Genomic DNA, 12,735 nt, shown 5'->3' on the forward strand with positions numbered 1-12,735 from the left:
TACAGTCAGTGCCCTCAGACACTGCAACATGGCAGGTGAAGCGGATGGAGAGGACCCATGGAAGGGAAGGCCAATGTTTGTTCATCGAAACATCAGCCTGTTGGGAAGGGGAAATTTCTGATGCACCTCACGAGAGGCAGGACAGATCCAGGGGACTGGCAACATGCAGCCATTGTCGGCAAAAGGAAAACATCAAAACAGACTCAAAATTGGTGACAGGCTAGGGTTATTTTTAGACTGTCAACTTTCTGTATTTGCAGGAAGTGTACTTATGCACAGACATACAGGTGTAGTCCCAGGATAACTCCCAGCCATCGCTGTATTCCCCTGGCAAAGGTGAGATGCCCTCAGCTACTCGGGTGGCACCCACCGCGCTGGCCGCGGATGCTGGAAGTGTGCGGTGGCAGGGCAGGTCCCTGCTGGGATTGTCTGCACCTTGCACCCCGCGGCCAGCGTTCTGGTGTGGCAGTGACCGGTCCCACCGATGCCGACGAGGTGTCCGCATCCTTGGCTGGCCTTGGAAAGGGCTAACGAGTCGAAGGTGGGACACTGATAGCACCTTGGAGAAGGAGGAGGGTGCAGGCAGCCTGCGCTTGCTAAGGCTGTTGAAATAGGTGTTCAGCTTGGAAAAAGACAAACGTCTTCCCTTTCTGTGGGCTGTACGTCCCTCTTCCTGGTGAGACCCGAGCCGTACGCACGCCGGGGAGGCAGCTACAACCTGTGAGAGGTCTTCGCAGAAAAGCTCTTTCCTAAGAGGGTAAGACTGATAGCTAAAGATACAGTTAAGAGGTGCACCATCCTCCCCCACGTCATGTTGCGGCTTGTGCTATGTGTGCATCAGATCTGACAAAAAGTAGTGCCTCTTTTTATCCAGCAGGCTCGACAGAACAACAATAACAGACATTCAGTTATATCTCTGCTAAACATATCCTTTTTTATTGCTTTTCACGAGTTCAAAGCATTAGCATAAAACAATCGAGCAGGTTGTTTTTCCTAAGAGAGCGAGTGCCTGTTTACAAACTCATTTTATTTTCACAATATTCCATTGTTATTTATTTCAGACAGAAAGCTGTCAGATTAATGCGCTCCCTCACGCAGGACAGCTTGCTTTATTGCCTGTTATTAAGACATAACATATATAACCTGACAGGCACTGCCCACGTCTGCATTCCACCACTGAAAGGCAAATTAAGTAGAAAATGGAGATCTCCAGTATTTCTTAGGGCTAAAGTGATATTAGTTTTTAACTCATTTTGTATTCATGGAGGATCCTGTATGTTTGCAACATATTCAACAGAGTAAACCGTCCAAGGAAAAAGGTTGTGTGTGGGTTTGTTTTTTTTTTTTTTTTTTTAATTCTTATAACCAGTTACCTCTGAGAAATTCAAACTTCAGAAGCACAGGAGGAATCATCAAGACCCCTCATACAGATTTGTCAGGAAAGAATGAAAACCCCACACTACTCAGGTGGCAGAAGAAATCCTTTAGAATGCAGACCTTGGGGGCAGAGCAGTGCAGCATTACACCTGTCCCTAAACTAACCCCAAAACCAGCCCTCACCCTCCAGACTTCCAAATCCCACACCACAGCACTCCCGTATCGCCTTCCAGCGAATGCTGTTCCAGGCTCCAGAGGCGGCACACACAGTTGCAAACATTTTTTTTTTCAAGTTGTATCAAATTCCTTTTCCCTTGGCGTGTGGACCCAGCCGGTGGCAGGACTCGCGTCGCCTTTCTCCTTTGCACAGTGACAGTTTGAATTAAGTGTCCAAAAAGCCCCACTGAGTCGCATCGACAGCTCCCAGAGAAGCCCCCTGGACGCTCCCGTGGGACAATGCCTACCTGCCGTGGGGAGCCGGGCCGAGGTGCTCACCTTCCCCGCTCCCGCCTGCCCCTCCTCTGCCTCTGCCCAGCTTTTGGCTTTGCTCTGGCAGCCTTCAGCGTTACGGAATAGCTTGGAGGAATACAGCTGGTTTTGGATAGGGTATTGAAAATATAGTATACAATAGTGTTTTCCTAAAAACGATGACTAAAGCCTACTATTCTTACTGGACTTTAAATAACAGCAATTGTAAGTGATAAAAGCGCTGCCTATTTTTGGTGCAAGTACAGGTGAAGGTAGAATGGCAGAAATACTTTCCCCCTCATCCACAGTTCCCGTCACCCAAATAATGTTATTCAAGTTTTTCATTATCACTGATTTTGTTCTTTCTTGTTGTTTTTTTTTTCTCCCCAGGACTGAACTGCTAACCACAGGAGCTGCTCCGGAAAAGCCTACAGGAGGTGGGCTGGCTCAGGGACCCCTCACCCTCCCCAGTACTGGCTCTTCACGTTTTCTTCCTACGCTTTCCCAACAGCAACTTACTTTTTTCGAACTCTTCCTGGAGAATCAGGTCAGTTTTATTACCCCAAACACACACTAATACTGAGATGAGGAACAAACAGAAGAACATTTAAAGGAAGGTGAATCTGAGCACTGGGGGAAACAGAGCAGGTGCCACCTACAACTATCTGAAAGGGAAAACCTGATTTACTCAAGGAAAACTGTAAGCGTGTTGGGATTACTGTTAACCCTTACTGCAGCACCATTACATAGGTAGAAGCCATGCTTTAAAAACTTAAAATACATAGTTCTGATTTGCTTGTGTTTGCAGGGAGAAGGGTTTAGTGCTGGAAAGCTGCAGCGTGTAAGGAACAGGCAATTTGCAGGGGAAAACAGGCCATGAAATTTAATGCTAAGTGGCGATATACTAAATAAATTATCATAAAGAAGTAACTCTTCTTCAATATAATTACACGATTTATTTATTTATTTTAAATTTCAGAGGAGAGGAAACAGCCTAATTAGACAGATGGGGAAAGGCACATGGCTTTTTGTCCATCGTGCTGCAAACCTGTGGGCAGAGGTAGAGCTCGGAAGCTCAAGCACAACTGTGGGTCCCTGCCCCACGCATGTTGACTCCTCTGGGGCAAAACTGGGACGTATTTATGTCCTTACTCCTCTCTTCCCTCCTGCCCTGCTATCTGTAGAAGCAGGCCTGGTATATAGGTTGGGATTTTATTCTTTTGGCAGCAAAGCTACTGCAAAGGAAACATCTACCTACCCTGCCAAGAAGTGCCAGTTAGCAGAAGTCTCTTGAAGGTGCAGTAAATCCTCATATGTGCAAATACAAAATACGAAGAAGCAATAATACTTTGAAATATTCTAGTATCCCTCAATGTAATAAATATTTTATTAGAGTAATAGAAAAAGATGCATACAGATAACCATAGGATACACACACAACTGAAAGTTTAAGGATAAATTTCAAACTTTTCAATATGAAACAAGGTACTCTGTACATATCTCATGGAGATATATAACTAGAAATTAAATAATACAATGTAATCGCATGAAAATGGCAATACAGGAACATGAACTAGAATTCTGTGAAACAAGAATAGAAAGAGTCACCCTTTGTTGCATGAAACATAACTATATACTTACTAGTAACACCTGTTTCTCCATCTCCCACCCGCGCCCCCCCCCCCCCCCCCCATTTGCAGTGTCTGAAAACATCACTGGTTAGCCACATTGAAAAGCAACTAGCCATTTATAACTATATATGTACAGTATATACAGATCTTGCTTACTTCAACAGTTAGCACGTATTTCCATCTGGATGTGATACTAATAAGGTATTTTGATATTTGAATGCATATCAAGGTATTTTTTCTACAGTGCTACCTTAATTTCATTAATCCTGGTTCTCTCCCTTAATAGTTCTGTGTGTTGTAGTAATACTGTGAGATTAAAAAAGAAAAAAAAAATCTTTAAAAGGATATGCTTTATGTCACATGAACACTTGCTCTACCATGTATGTAGGTAGCTCTCTAAAAGGTGTCTAAAAGGCTGGATTGACTCAATTCACAATATAGAAGTCAAATGTACCAGGTTTAATGTATCTTTAATATATTGCTCTGACAGAAAGCATAGGTTTCTCTATAATAGCAAGCCCAAAGTGTCTTTGTGTAATTCTTATTATAACCTATAGTATTGCCATAAACTTACCAGAATCATATGACAGTAATGGGGTACACTGGAGTGACAGACCAGGTGAAATAGTTTTGAATTGGCTGAAAAGCAGCAGGAAGGAGAGTTAACACTGAATTAAAGGTGAGTTTACAGTGTGCAGTGTGGCAGACAAAAGGGCGAGTTAATTTGGGGCTGCATATTTGGAAGCACCACGTCACCAGGTCAGGAGGGGGTAGTAGTCCCTTTTCATAAGGCCGTGGTGCAACTGCATTTCAATAATGCTTACAACTGGGCCCTTTTTTAGTGAACCACACTGACAGGAGTTCAGAGAAGGGCAATAAAAATGATGGTGGGAGAATCTGGTTATGAATAAAGAACGTGGTTAATATAAGGTGGGGATATAAGGAAATTAACTTCAAAATCTATTGATGGAGAGGAAGGTTAGGTACTTGAAAAGGTACGTAAACCTAGGCTGTGATAAAACAGAGAGCCTTCAAGACACAGCTGTGAAATTATTTCTTAAGAGTAGCAGTGGAAGCTGTGCCTCTTGGACACCACAGTGTGGACTGTGCAAAACTAACGTCCATACTGTGACTTTTCCCCAGCTTTGATTTCTGGTTAGATTTAGAGTAACCTCTGTGAAGGGCATCAGAAAAACTGATCCAAACCTACTGGATTATGACATTGTTTAAAGAACGGCCGCTTGGCCAACATGTTATCGTCTGATTGAAACGCCATGTCTCCAATTTCATCCTGTATGTACAATGATGTTACCACAACAATGCAGAACATACCCCAGACACTTCAGTCTCACTGCAAACCTGGACTTTCTCACTGGACTAAGCTCTTCCTTGTAACTCTGATCCTAGTGCCATTGCTCTCCCTCTTCCTTACATTGCATCTGAAGTATGTAGTATGTAAACTCCTTTGGTTCAAGTATTAAGGCATTTTAGATTCCTTTTTAAAGGATTTGCTAAACTTTACACGGTATTTTTACTTCAACCTACAGTGAAATACAAAGAATTTAAAAACACGTCAGGATAGAAGAAAAACATGCATTAACCATTTTTTTAAAAAAAGCACTTTTCTGTAATAACCGATTCTATCTTTTTTTTTCCCCCAGCAAATGAGAATGTATCATCACAACACTGAATTAAGGGCCAAGGAAAATACTGTTGGTAAGAAGCTGGATACACTGAAGATATTAAAGGCTGATGGACCAGAACCTCTGGCATCCATACCTGTGACAAATGAAAAAGGTCAGGATTAAATGAAAGCATGAGTGTCTGCTGCACCAAGTTATTACCCTTCCTAGATGCTGAACAAAAATTACTATAAATTTTTATTTCTGAGAAGCAACGAAAACATACAAAAATAGAGTAAATATTTTAAAACTAGAGAACTGCCTTGCAAAATGCTGAAACGGTACAAATGGTCGTTCCTTTCAAGGCAATAATACAAAAAAAAAAAAAAAAAAAAAAAAGGAGAAAAAGTTAAAAAAAAAAATCTCCTGTTTTTAATGCCAATTTACATGGTAATTTACCAGTTCAATAGAATGAAGTTTGTCGTGCATAACGGCATGAAAACTGTTAATTGCTTTTCCTTTTACTACCTTATTACCATACAACATACAAGTATTAATTCTTTTTTTCTCCCCGTCAATAAAGACTCAACTCCTGCAAAGACAAGCTGTGACAACTGCCGGGTGTCAACTGCAAACTTAGTGATGATTCACCACACCAAGGCCGAGACGTGTATCCCTGTACCATGGTCGGTATAAAGAAGGTTCTAGTATGGGTTGGGGACCCTACGTAAGCACGTGACAAAATCATAGTGATTCAGCTTCAACTTACTAGCTAGTCTGGGAATCAGGATCTGATCGCTGCTAGTGCCATCTCCACCATCAGTTGTTGCTTTTACTTGTATAATGTAATCTTCGTTAAACTGGAGCAGAAGTTCAGCTGTTGTCTTGTCCGTGTTCAGCACATTCATGCTGGTCTGACTGCTGGTCCTGTACAAAACCTGCAACACCAGTAAACAGCTGAAGAGTGTCATTTCTTCCACTAGGACCTGCCCTGCAATTTTTATTTGTGTTTCTCAGAAACAAGGTTTCAGTCTTTAAAAAGATGGGACAACAGAAAAAATCTGATTTTTGGTGAATATTCTAGGGCAGAATTACATTTAAAGAAAGAAGGTAGAATCAATCAAGCTCTTTTATTCCACCTTTAATCTAATATGGCACAATGTATAATGATAACAGATGAATAATATATTCTGTTATCTTAACAATGTGTTGTTTGATAAATTACCCCACCGATTGGAATGCCTCATTATCTAGATCAGCTTCTTATGCCAACATGTAGTTTGGGAAGTAAAGAACTAATCAACATTACAGACAATGTTGGAAGATATTCTGCAAGTGCTGAACGATTGTTCTGTCATGAAACTTAACTGCAATGGTGTCCTAGGTTTTAAGAACGGGAGCTACATCTGAACGCCAGAGCCCTCTGCTCAATACCATCGGACAAGAGAAGGGATTTAAGAGCAACATCAGGCTCTCTCCTGTCCTGAAGGCTTGATGAGCCCAATGGCTTCCCCAGCACCAGTGGCGAGGCTAGGCGCAGAGAGAGGTATGTCCTGGCAGAGTTTAAAAAAAACATGGATCCAATGTATTCACCTGGCAGAGTTCCACAAATTTGACAAGCAGGGGAGTTTCCCACTGCAAATAACAGCAACTCCCCCAGAATAATAGCAATAATAATGAAAAAAAAAAATAAAATGCAAAGCCACGGGAATTACACACACTGGTGCCCTGGAGACACGCTCCCCAATGCTCTTGGAGGGCTGCAGCCGCGTGGCTCGGGTCCACAGCACCTGCCCTAGGGCTCCTTGGCATCCAGCATCAGCTGTTGGCTCTTCCATTCCCGGCAAGCTGACTTTGTTAACTGTACTGCGCTTGCCTTCTGGGGCCAACCTGACCCCTAAGTGCTTTCCTTCTGTAAAATTAACCAGCTTTATCAAAGTTCTGCTTATCCTTGTGTACTTAACAATGTCTGCTCTTCACAGGGGAACCTGGAATTGTTGCGGGAGATGGGAGCGTACAGTCCGACGCACCACACAGTATGCTTTCAGGGCAGCTCCCCTCTATGGAACTAGGTGGCTTATCCTACGTCCACAGGTATTTCTTGCCAATACAACTCAGAACACGGCACAGTCAGACCTTCAGTGCGTATCTTTTATGCAGGAACATATCGTGTGGGATCCGGCTGTACGCAGCTCATCAGGAACACCCTCAGCTGTGCTCTTAAACACACTTCAGACATATGACATACTTAAATACTTGTACATTTTTGTGCCAATCAGATTTAGAGTAGCAATGTGATTTCTAACTTTAGATGTAGCAGTGTGACTTCTATCGAGACAATGAGCATGTCCTACAGTAGGTAAGAAGAAAAAGGTTAAAGAGTATCAGTTTGATATATGTGGTACTAATAAATACACCTGGCCAGCAAATGAAACCACCCATTGATTAAATCTTGGGTTGTTTGGTTTCTTTCAAAATGTTATACATTTGGGTTAGAGTTACACGTTTCTATACAGTAAGTGTTACGTACATCTGGGTGAGAGCCCAAGAGCTGGCAGCGCAGCTCCCCAGCTGTGTTTGCATGAGGAGGACAAGGCGTTTAGTGTACCACTGATGGTAAAAGGACCATGGTTTATGAGACGTTGTCAGAATATGATTTAACATCTTTTGACAAAGGAGACACTACTGAAATGCTTTAGATGTGGTACTGTGCATCCTCTGAACTTGCTGCCTTGCAGATAAGACAGCAAAAAGCGAACTGTGGATTGTTTTCAGATACTTTTCTGGTCTGTTTTCACTTACCTTATACCCAATCACCTCGGACTCATTCTCCATAGCTCTTACTTCCTCCCAGCTGAGGATTAGTCTAGAGTCAGTGACATTCCACACAACATTTCCTGGTGGTTGACTGGGTGCTTCAAATAAATAATAAAAGCACAAATTAAATCACTAATGCCAGTTAAATTAATTCTACAGTAGGAAATTCAGGTAACTGACTGTCATTACATGTCAGATGCAAAAGCAACTCAAATGCAGCCTTGTTGTTTGTACACTGCATGGCTCAGAGACTAAACTTGAAAAACAGAAGGAAGGAAAAATAGATGGCACATAAATGGTATTTCTGAAGTTGCATTATCTGTTGATGGACCTTCATCAAATACAGCCAGGCATGAGCTTACGTCTTAGGACGTGGGTGATCAATTAGAACAAACCTTAATGAAAGCAATGACGTTAACAATTTCTGGTTTTAGTATATTGCCAAGAATAAGCAAATAGTTTCTAATAGATTGTTTTTTAGATACAGCCTTAGTGAATATCCAAATCTATGTATGCTGATTTACTTTAACATCTCTGTAATGTAAAAATATTTGATGGTGGTTTTTTGTTGTTCTTTTAACTCGAATGGTGACTTTGAAATGCAGTTTGTGCCATTTCTGTATCTGCAGCTGGAACAACAGCGGGGGCTTTGGACAAGTAAATCATTGGGTGGTTTTGCTCCTTAACAATCTCAGACTGTTTTTTTTTTTTTTTTTCAAAAGGAGCTGTATGCTTTAATATACCTTGAAACTGCCAAGGTTCCAGGGAAGGCAAAGGTATGTACAAACCTCTTAAGATGCCTCAAATTGGTTTCCCAGAAATGGGTCATGCAGTGACACAATCAATGATTAAAATCTTTTCTAAATGTGTTAAGGAAAACAATTTACTGCTGCTGTCACCTAGTGGAGGCAACTGCTGCTTAGGTGGACCATGCTATGCTTTGAAGCTGAAGGTTCCAGTACTGAACACTGACAGTGGTTTTAAGCACACGCACAGGAATGTTGATGTGGTTTTTTTCTCCTCTTATTTTTAAACTCTTTCATGCAGGTAGCTCCCTACCTTCTTTCCATGAGCAGTCAGATCAAACCCCACCTGATTATACTTCTTAAAGCAGACACAAAAATGTAGGAGCGAGACTTAAAAGAATTATTCTCGAGTCAAACAACCACTCACAGGTATTTCTTTGGCAGTGTTTGCCTGGTTGTATATACTAAATAGGATTTAACCTGATGCGCTAATAGCTACTTTTTGTAAATGTAAGAGATTATTTTACTCCTGAGAATTAAGTATTCCAGCATACATGAATAGTTTTCACACTGAGATATTAAAGCTAAATTTCAAAAGAAATGAGTCATTCTTTTAAATCCACAAAATATTAATATGACATCTAAAAAAAGGAGTAATTATATACAAAAACTGTAAGCCTTTATCTATCAGTTGAGATATAGAAGTGATTCAGCTCCCAATCACTTCAGATACCAAAACCTCCAGTAATCTTCCATGTTCAGAACTGCAAAACTTGATTTGTAATAGGTCAGATCCTGAACCGCCACATCACATAAGCACATGTCCAGTGCTAAGTGTGCAAAGAGCTACACTGATTTCGCAGAGACATACTGGTACTTCTCTGAATTAGAACCAATGGACAGGACATTTGGTTGTATTTTAAGACGTTCAAGATAGGAAATAATTGTAACAACTTGCCTTATTAAACTTATATAACTTCCCCAGTTATTCGCCATTTTATATAGCAGTATTTTATAAAACAAAATTACACTTGTTATTTTGGTCTGAACATGAATAGTTTAAAATATAAAGCCAAAGATACTTTAATAGTCAAAGGCAAAGAATTTTCAGTCTTGAAATATACTGCCAACTGAACTTAAGTATTTGTATTTCTTGTTACAGCTAGTAGTTACTAAGAAGTCTCTTGTAGGTCATGTGGGTGAATGTAAATGCGATGTGCACAGAAATCCTTTGCAGTGAAAAGACACACCAATCAAAAATATTTGAGCTAAGGTAGAAATAGGGTTTGATTAAAATTTACACATTTGAATGAAAAATCAGTTTCTAGTGCAGCAGTACAGAGAATTATGTGTCTTGGTCAATTCAACTAGTAGTTCGCAAAATCCTTCAGATTGACTTTATGCTGTACTGCAGTGTTTTTGCTCTCTTTATTCACCAGCAAGACACATGGACATAATGCAATTAATTTTTCTTTTTATAGTTATTTGAAATAGCAGTGACCCTGACTAAGGCTCTGATGCAGATCCGGTTCAAATCAGTGGGATGAGGTCCTTGCCCAGTTCTCACTCACATCCCAAAGGCAGGTGGTCACTAGAACAAGACTGAAAAATCACTGAGCTGGCCAGGCTGCCACAAGCTCTAGTCAGCAACCAGTAGTTGCAAAGATGGTTAATTAGAGAAAACTATTTATCACGTCAGGTACAGGTTACAGACAGGGAGTTACTTCAGAGCAGTTGATGCATGGCAACTACGCATCCAAGTAGCTGAACTCCAGCAAATTTTATCCGAGTTGGTTCAGTCAGTGACGGTGACACTAATTTTTGCATACAATCATTTCTGATAAACTAGCTTATTTTGTAATATTGATGATGTGACTGCTTTTGGTAAAGGATGTTATCAACTATGCCAGGGAATCTGACCTTTCAGACAGATTTAATTGTACATTCTTGCAAGTGTGAAAGAAATACTTCAAGACTGATGACCCCGGTTCTGAGTTGTGTTACAATGCAAGAGCACACTAAAAATATTTCTGTTAGTAGAAAAATTAGTGTGGCCTTTGACAATCTGTTATCCAGCTTAATTTCTCCTTAATAGTAAAGTGGCCTCTTGTGCAATTTTTTCAAGAGAAAACAATGGACATGAAGGATTGTTTTGCATGAACTGTATGAGGATCACCGCACTTCAAAAGCCATGCTCTACAGAACTTACAAATACGTTATAAAACCCTGAAAATACTCAACAAGTCTCTGTTTTTTTCCTTCCAAATAACAGAAATTTTTCTTCTGAAGTTCTTCCTGTCACTAGAAGAATAATAAAGGTTTTGTGCAGAAATTAGATACCTATCTTCAGCTGCACCGGCATAGCTGTGTTTTACTGAGGCAGCAGAGGGTAGGAAGGGCAGACCTGCACTCAGTCTACCTGTGTAACTCACTCCTCCAGTCCTGTAGGAAAATCTGGGTCACTCGTGCATACTGCGATTCCCAGTAACGCGCCTAGTTTTCACTTCCCTGCAAGTGCTAACAGACCATTATGTCTCTCCCCACTTTAAATTCAAGATACTTACGTGTCTTTTTCGTGGTAGCATTTACTGTGGCACTGAAGGGACCTGCTCCAGCACTGTTGTAAGCACGGACAGCTGTGTAGTATGCCAAGTTGCTCTTCAAACCTGTTATTCTTACTGATGTCTCATTCCCTGCAGCTTTTACTCTGTTTGAAGATTCTTCTTTTTCACCGTTGTTCCAGTACCTAACCTAGTAAATATAAACCACAACCATTTAAAATCTTGCATGAAAAGGACTGTTCACCCAAGGCACTGCATCTGACTCCTTGAAGCGCAGTTTTTCCCTCAGCTGAAAAAGGTAGAAATACGTTAAAGTTTCAAAAATATGTTTACTGTGTTAAAAATAATAAATAATTCTTACCCATCTGCTTTTCAGGCTTGCTGCTCTTTTTAATGTGATTGTAGGAAAAAGGAAACTGAAATACTAGATCTTGCTTGAATTAAAAAATGACAAGAGGAAAACCATTACTTCACGTAAAAAGTAAAGAAGTTAAACTCAGACAAATGTACCTTATAAAATAGTTTCTTTGGAAGTAAATGTAATTCTGAGAAAATGTCAGTTTGAAAATACTGTCAGACAGACACATGACTATCAGCACAGGAAGCAAACCACAATTTCATTCTGTGCTCTTTGTTTTCAGAGAAGCTTAGAAGATAATATTCTTCTTCTGGGTGTAGGTGGGGCAGAAAAAAAGCAAGATACATGGTAATTCCACGCTGCTGTCCTGCAGCCTGCATGACCCTTCTGGCTCATGGCCCTTTACAAATGGCAGTGTATTTTAAATGAGCTTACCTCGTAGCCCAGTAACCTTCCACTACTCATCTTCCATGGAATGGCCATCCAGGAGACCTCAATGACCGAGGACGACAGACTTGTCGCAGACACGCCGGAGGGTGCTATACTAGGCTCTGTATTCGGAAAGCAATAAATGAGAGATGATCAGCAGCACTGCCGACTGTGGAAATAAGCATGTCCACATTCACAGCGATCTCCTTTCTAGTAGGTGTTGCAATATTCTCTGATGAAACATCTCATGTTAACTATCTGGAGGTAACTCAATCACATACCTTCTTCAGCTGAAAAAACTGTGGTTACTGAACTAAATGGCCCTTCTCCTTTATTGTTATAGACACCAACTTTGACTTCATATGGTGAAAAGGGCAAGATGCTTTCATTCCTGAAGACGTATCTTGGTGTGTCAGGAGAGGTGACCACAGTCTGTATCCATGTTGTGGTGCCAAAGGGGCGGAAAGCAACAACATAGCCGAATCCTTCTCCGTTTTGTAATTCTTCAGGGATGGGCTGTGAGAAAAGCAGCAGACGACAAAGTCCGTGATGCTACATGCAGCACTGGACACGTTTTGCAGGGAGGAGGTACTGACAGCCTAATGTACACGATTCTGGTACTGTACTTGGGATCTTTCCATCAGCAAATTAACTCTGGCACAGCAGAACAAAGTGTGTTCCTTTGAACCTACTTTAAGGTTTGCACTTCAAGAAAAGAACAACTTT

General features: G+C 41.0%; 1 protein-coding gene and 1 long non-coding RNA gene across 16 annotated transcripts in view; one reads left to right on the forward strand and one right to left on the reverse strand.

The window, feature by feature from the left end:
* The window catches only part of LOC308063058, a 236,952-nt gene that overhangs the window by 201,925 nt on the left and 22,292 nt on the right, over positions 1–12,735 (forward strand). For all 10 annotated transcript variants that reach the window (XR_013927827.1, XR_013927828.1, XR_013927829.1 and 7 more), the window contains 7 exons: positions 2,236–2,392; positions 5,138–5,273; positions 5,682–5,784; positions 6,483–6,644; positions 7,081–7,192; positions 8,638–8,691; positions 11,361–11,520. This is a non-coding gene — a long non-coding RNA (uncharacterized lncRNA). The remainder of the gene's footprint in view (positions 1–2,235; positions 2,393–5,137; positions 5,274–5,681; positions 5,785–6,482; positions 6,645–7,080; positions 7,193–8,637; positions 8,692–11,360; positions 11,521–12,735) is intronic.
* The window catches only part of LOC308063057 (contactin-3-like), a 138,827-nt gene continuing 131,213 nt past the window's right edge, over positions 5,122–12,735 (reverse strand). For all 6 annotated transcript variants that reach the window (XM_080385502.1, XM_080385503.1, XM_080385506.1 and 3 more), the window contains 6 exons: positions 12,291–12,525; positions 12,016–12,131; positions 11,226–11,412; positions 7,901–8,013; positions 5,868–6,036; positions 5,122–5,255 (listed from right to left, as the gene is read on the reverse strand). In XM_080385502.1, coding sequence (XP_080241628.1) covers positions 5,155–5,255; positions 5,868–6,036; positions 7,901–8,013; positions 11,226–11,412; positions 12,016–12,131; positions 12,291–12,525 — 921 coding nt within the window. In that variant the 3' untranslated portion in view covers positions 5,122–5,154. The remainder of the gene's footprint in view (positions 5,256–5,867; positions 6,037–7,900; positions 8,014–11,225; positions 11,413–12,015; positions 12,132–12,290; positions 12,526–12,735) is intronic.

The sequence above is a fragment of the Falco punctatus genome (assembly GCF_963210335.1).
Source record: "Falco punctatus genome assembly, chromosome: 4".
Classification (NCBI taxonomy): domain Eukaryota; kingdom Metazoa; phylum Chordata; class Aves; order Falconiformes; family Falconidae; genus Falco; species Falco punctatus.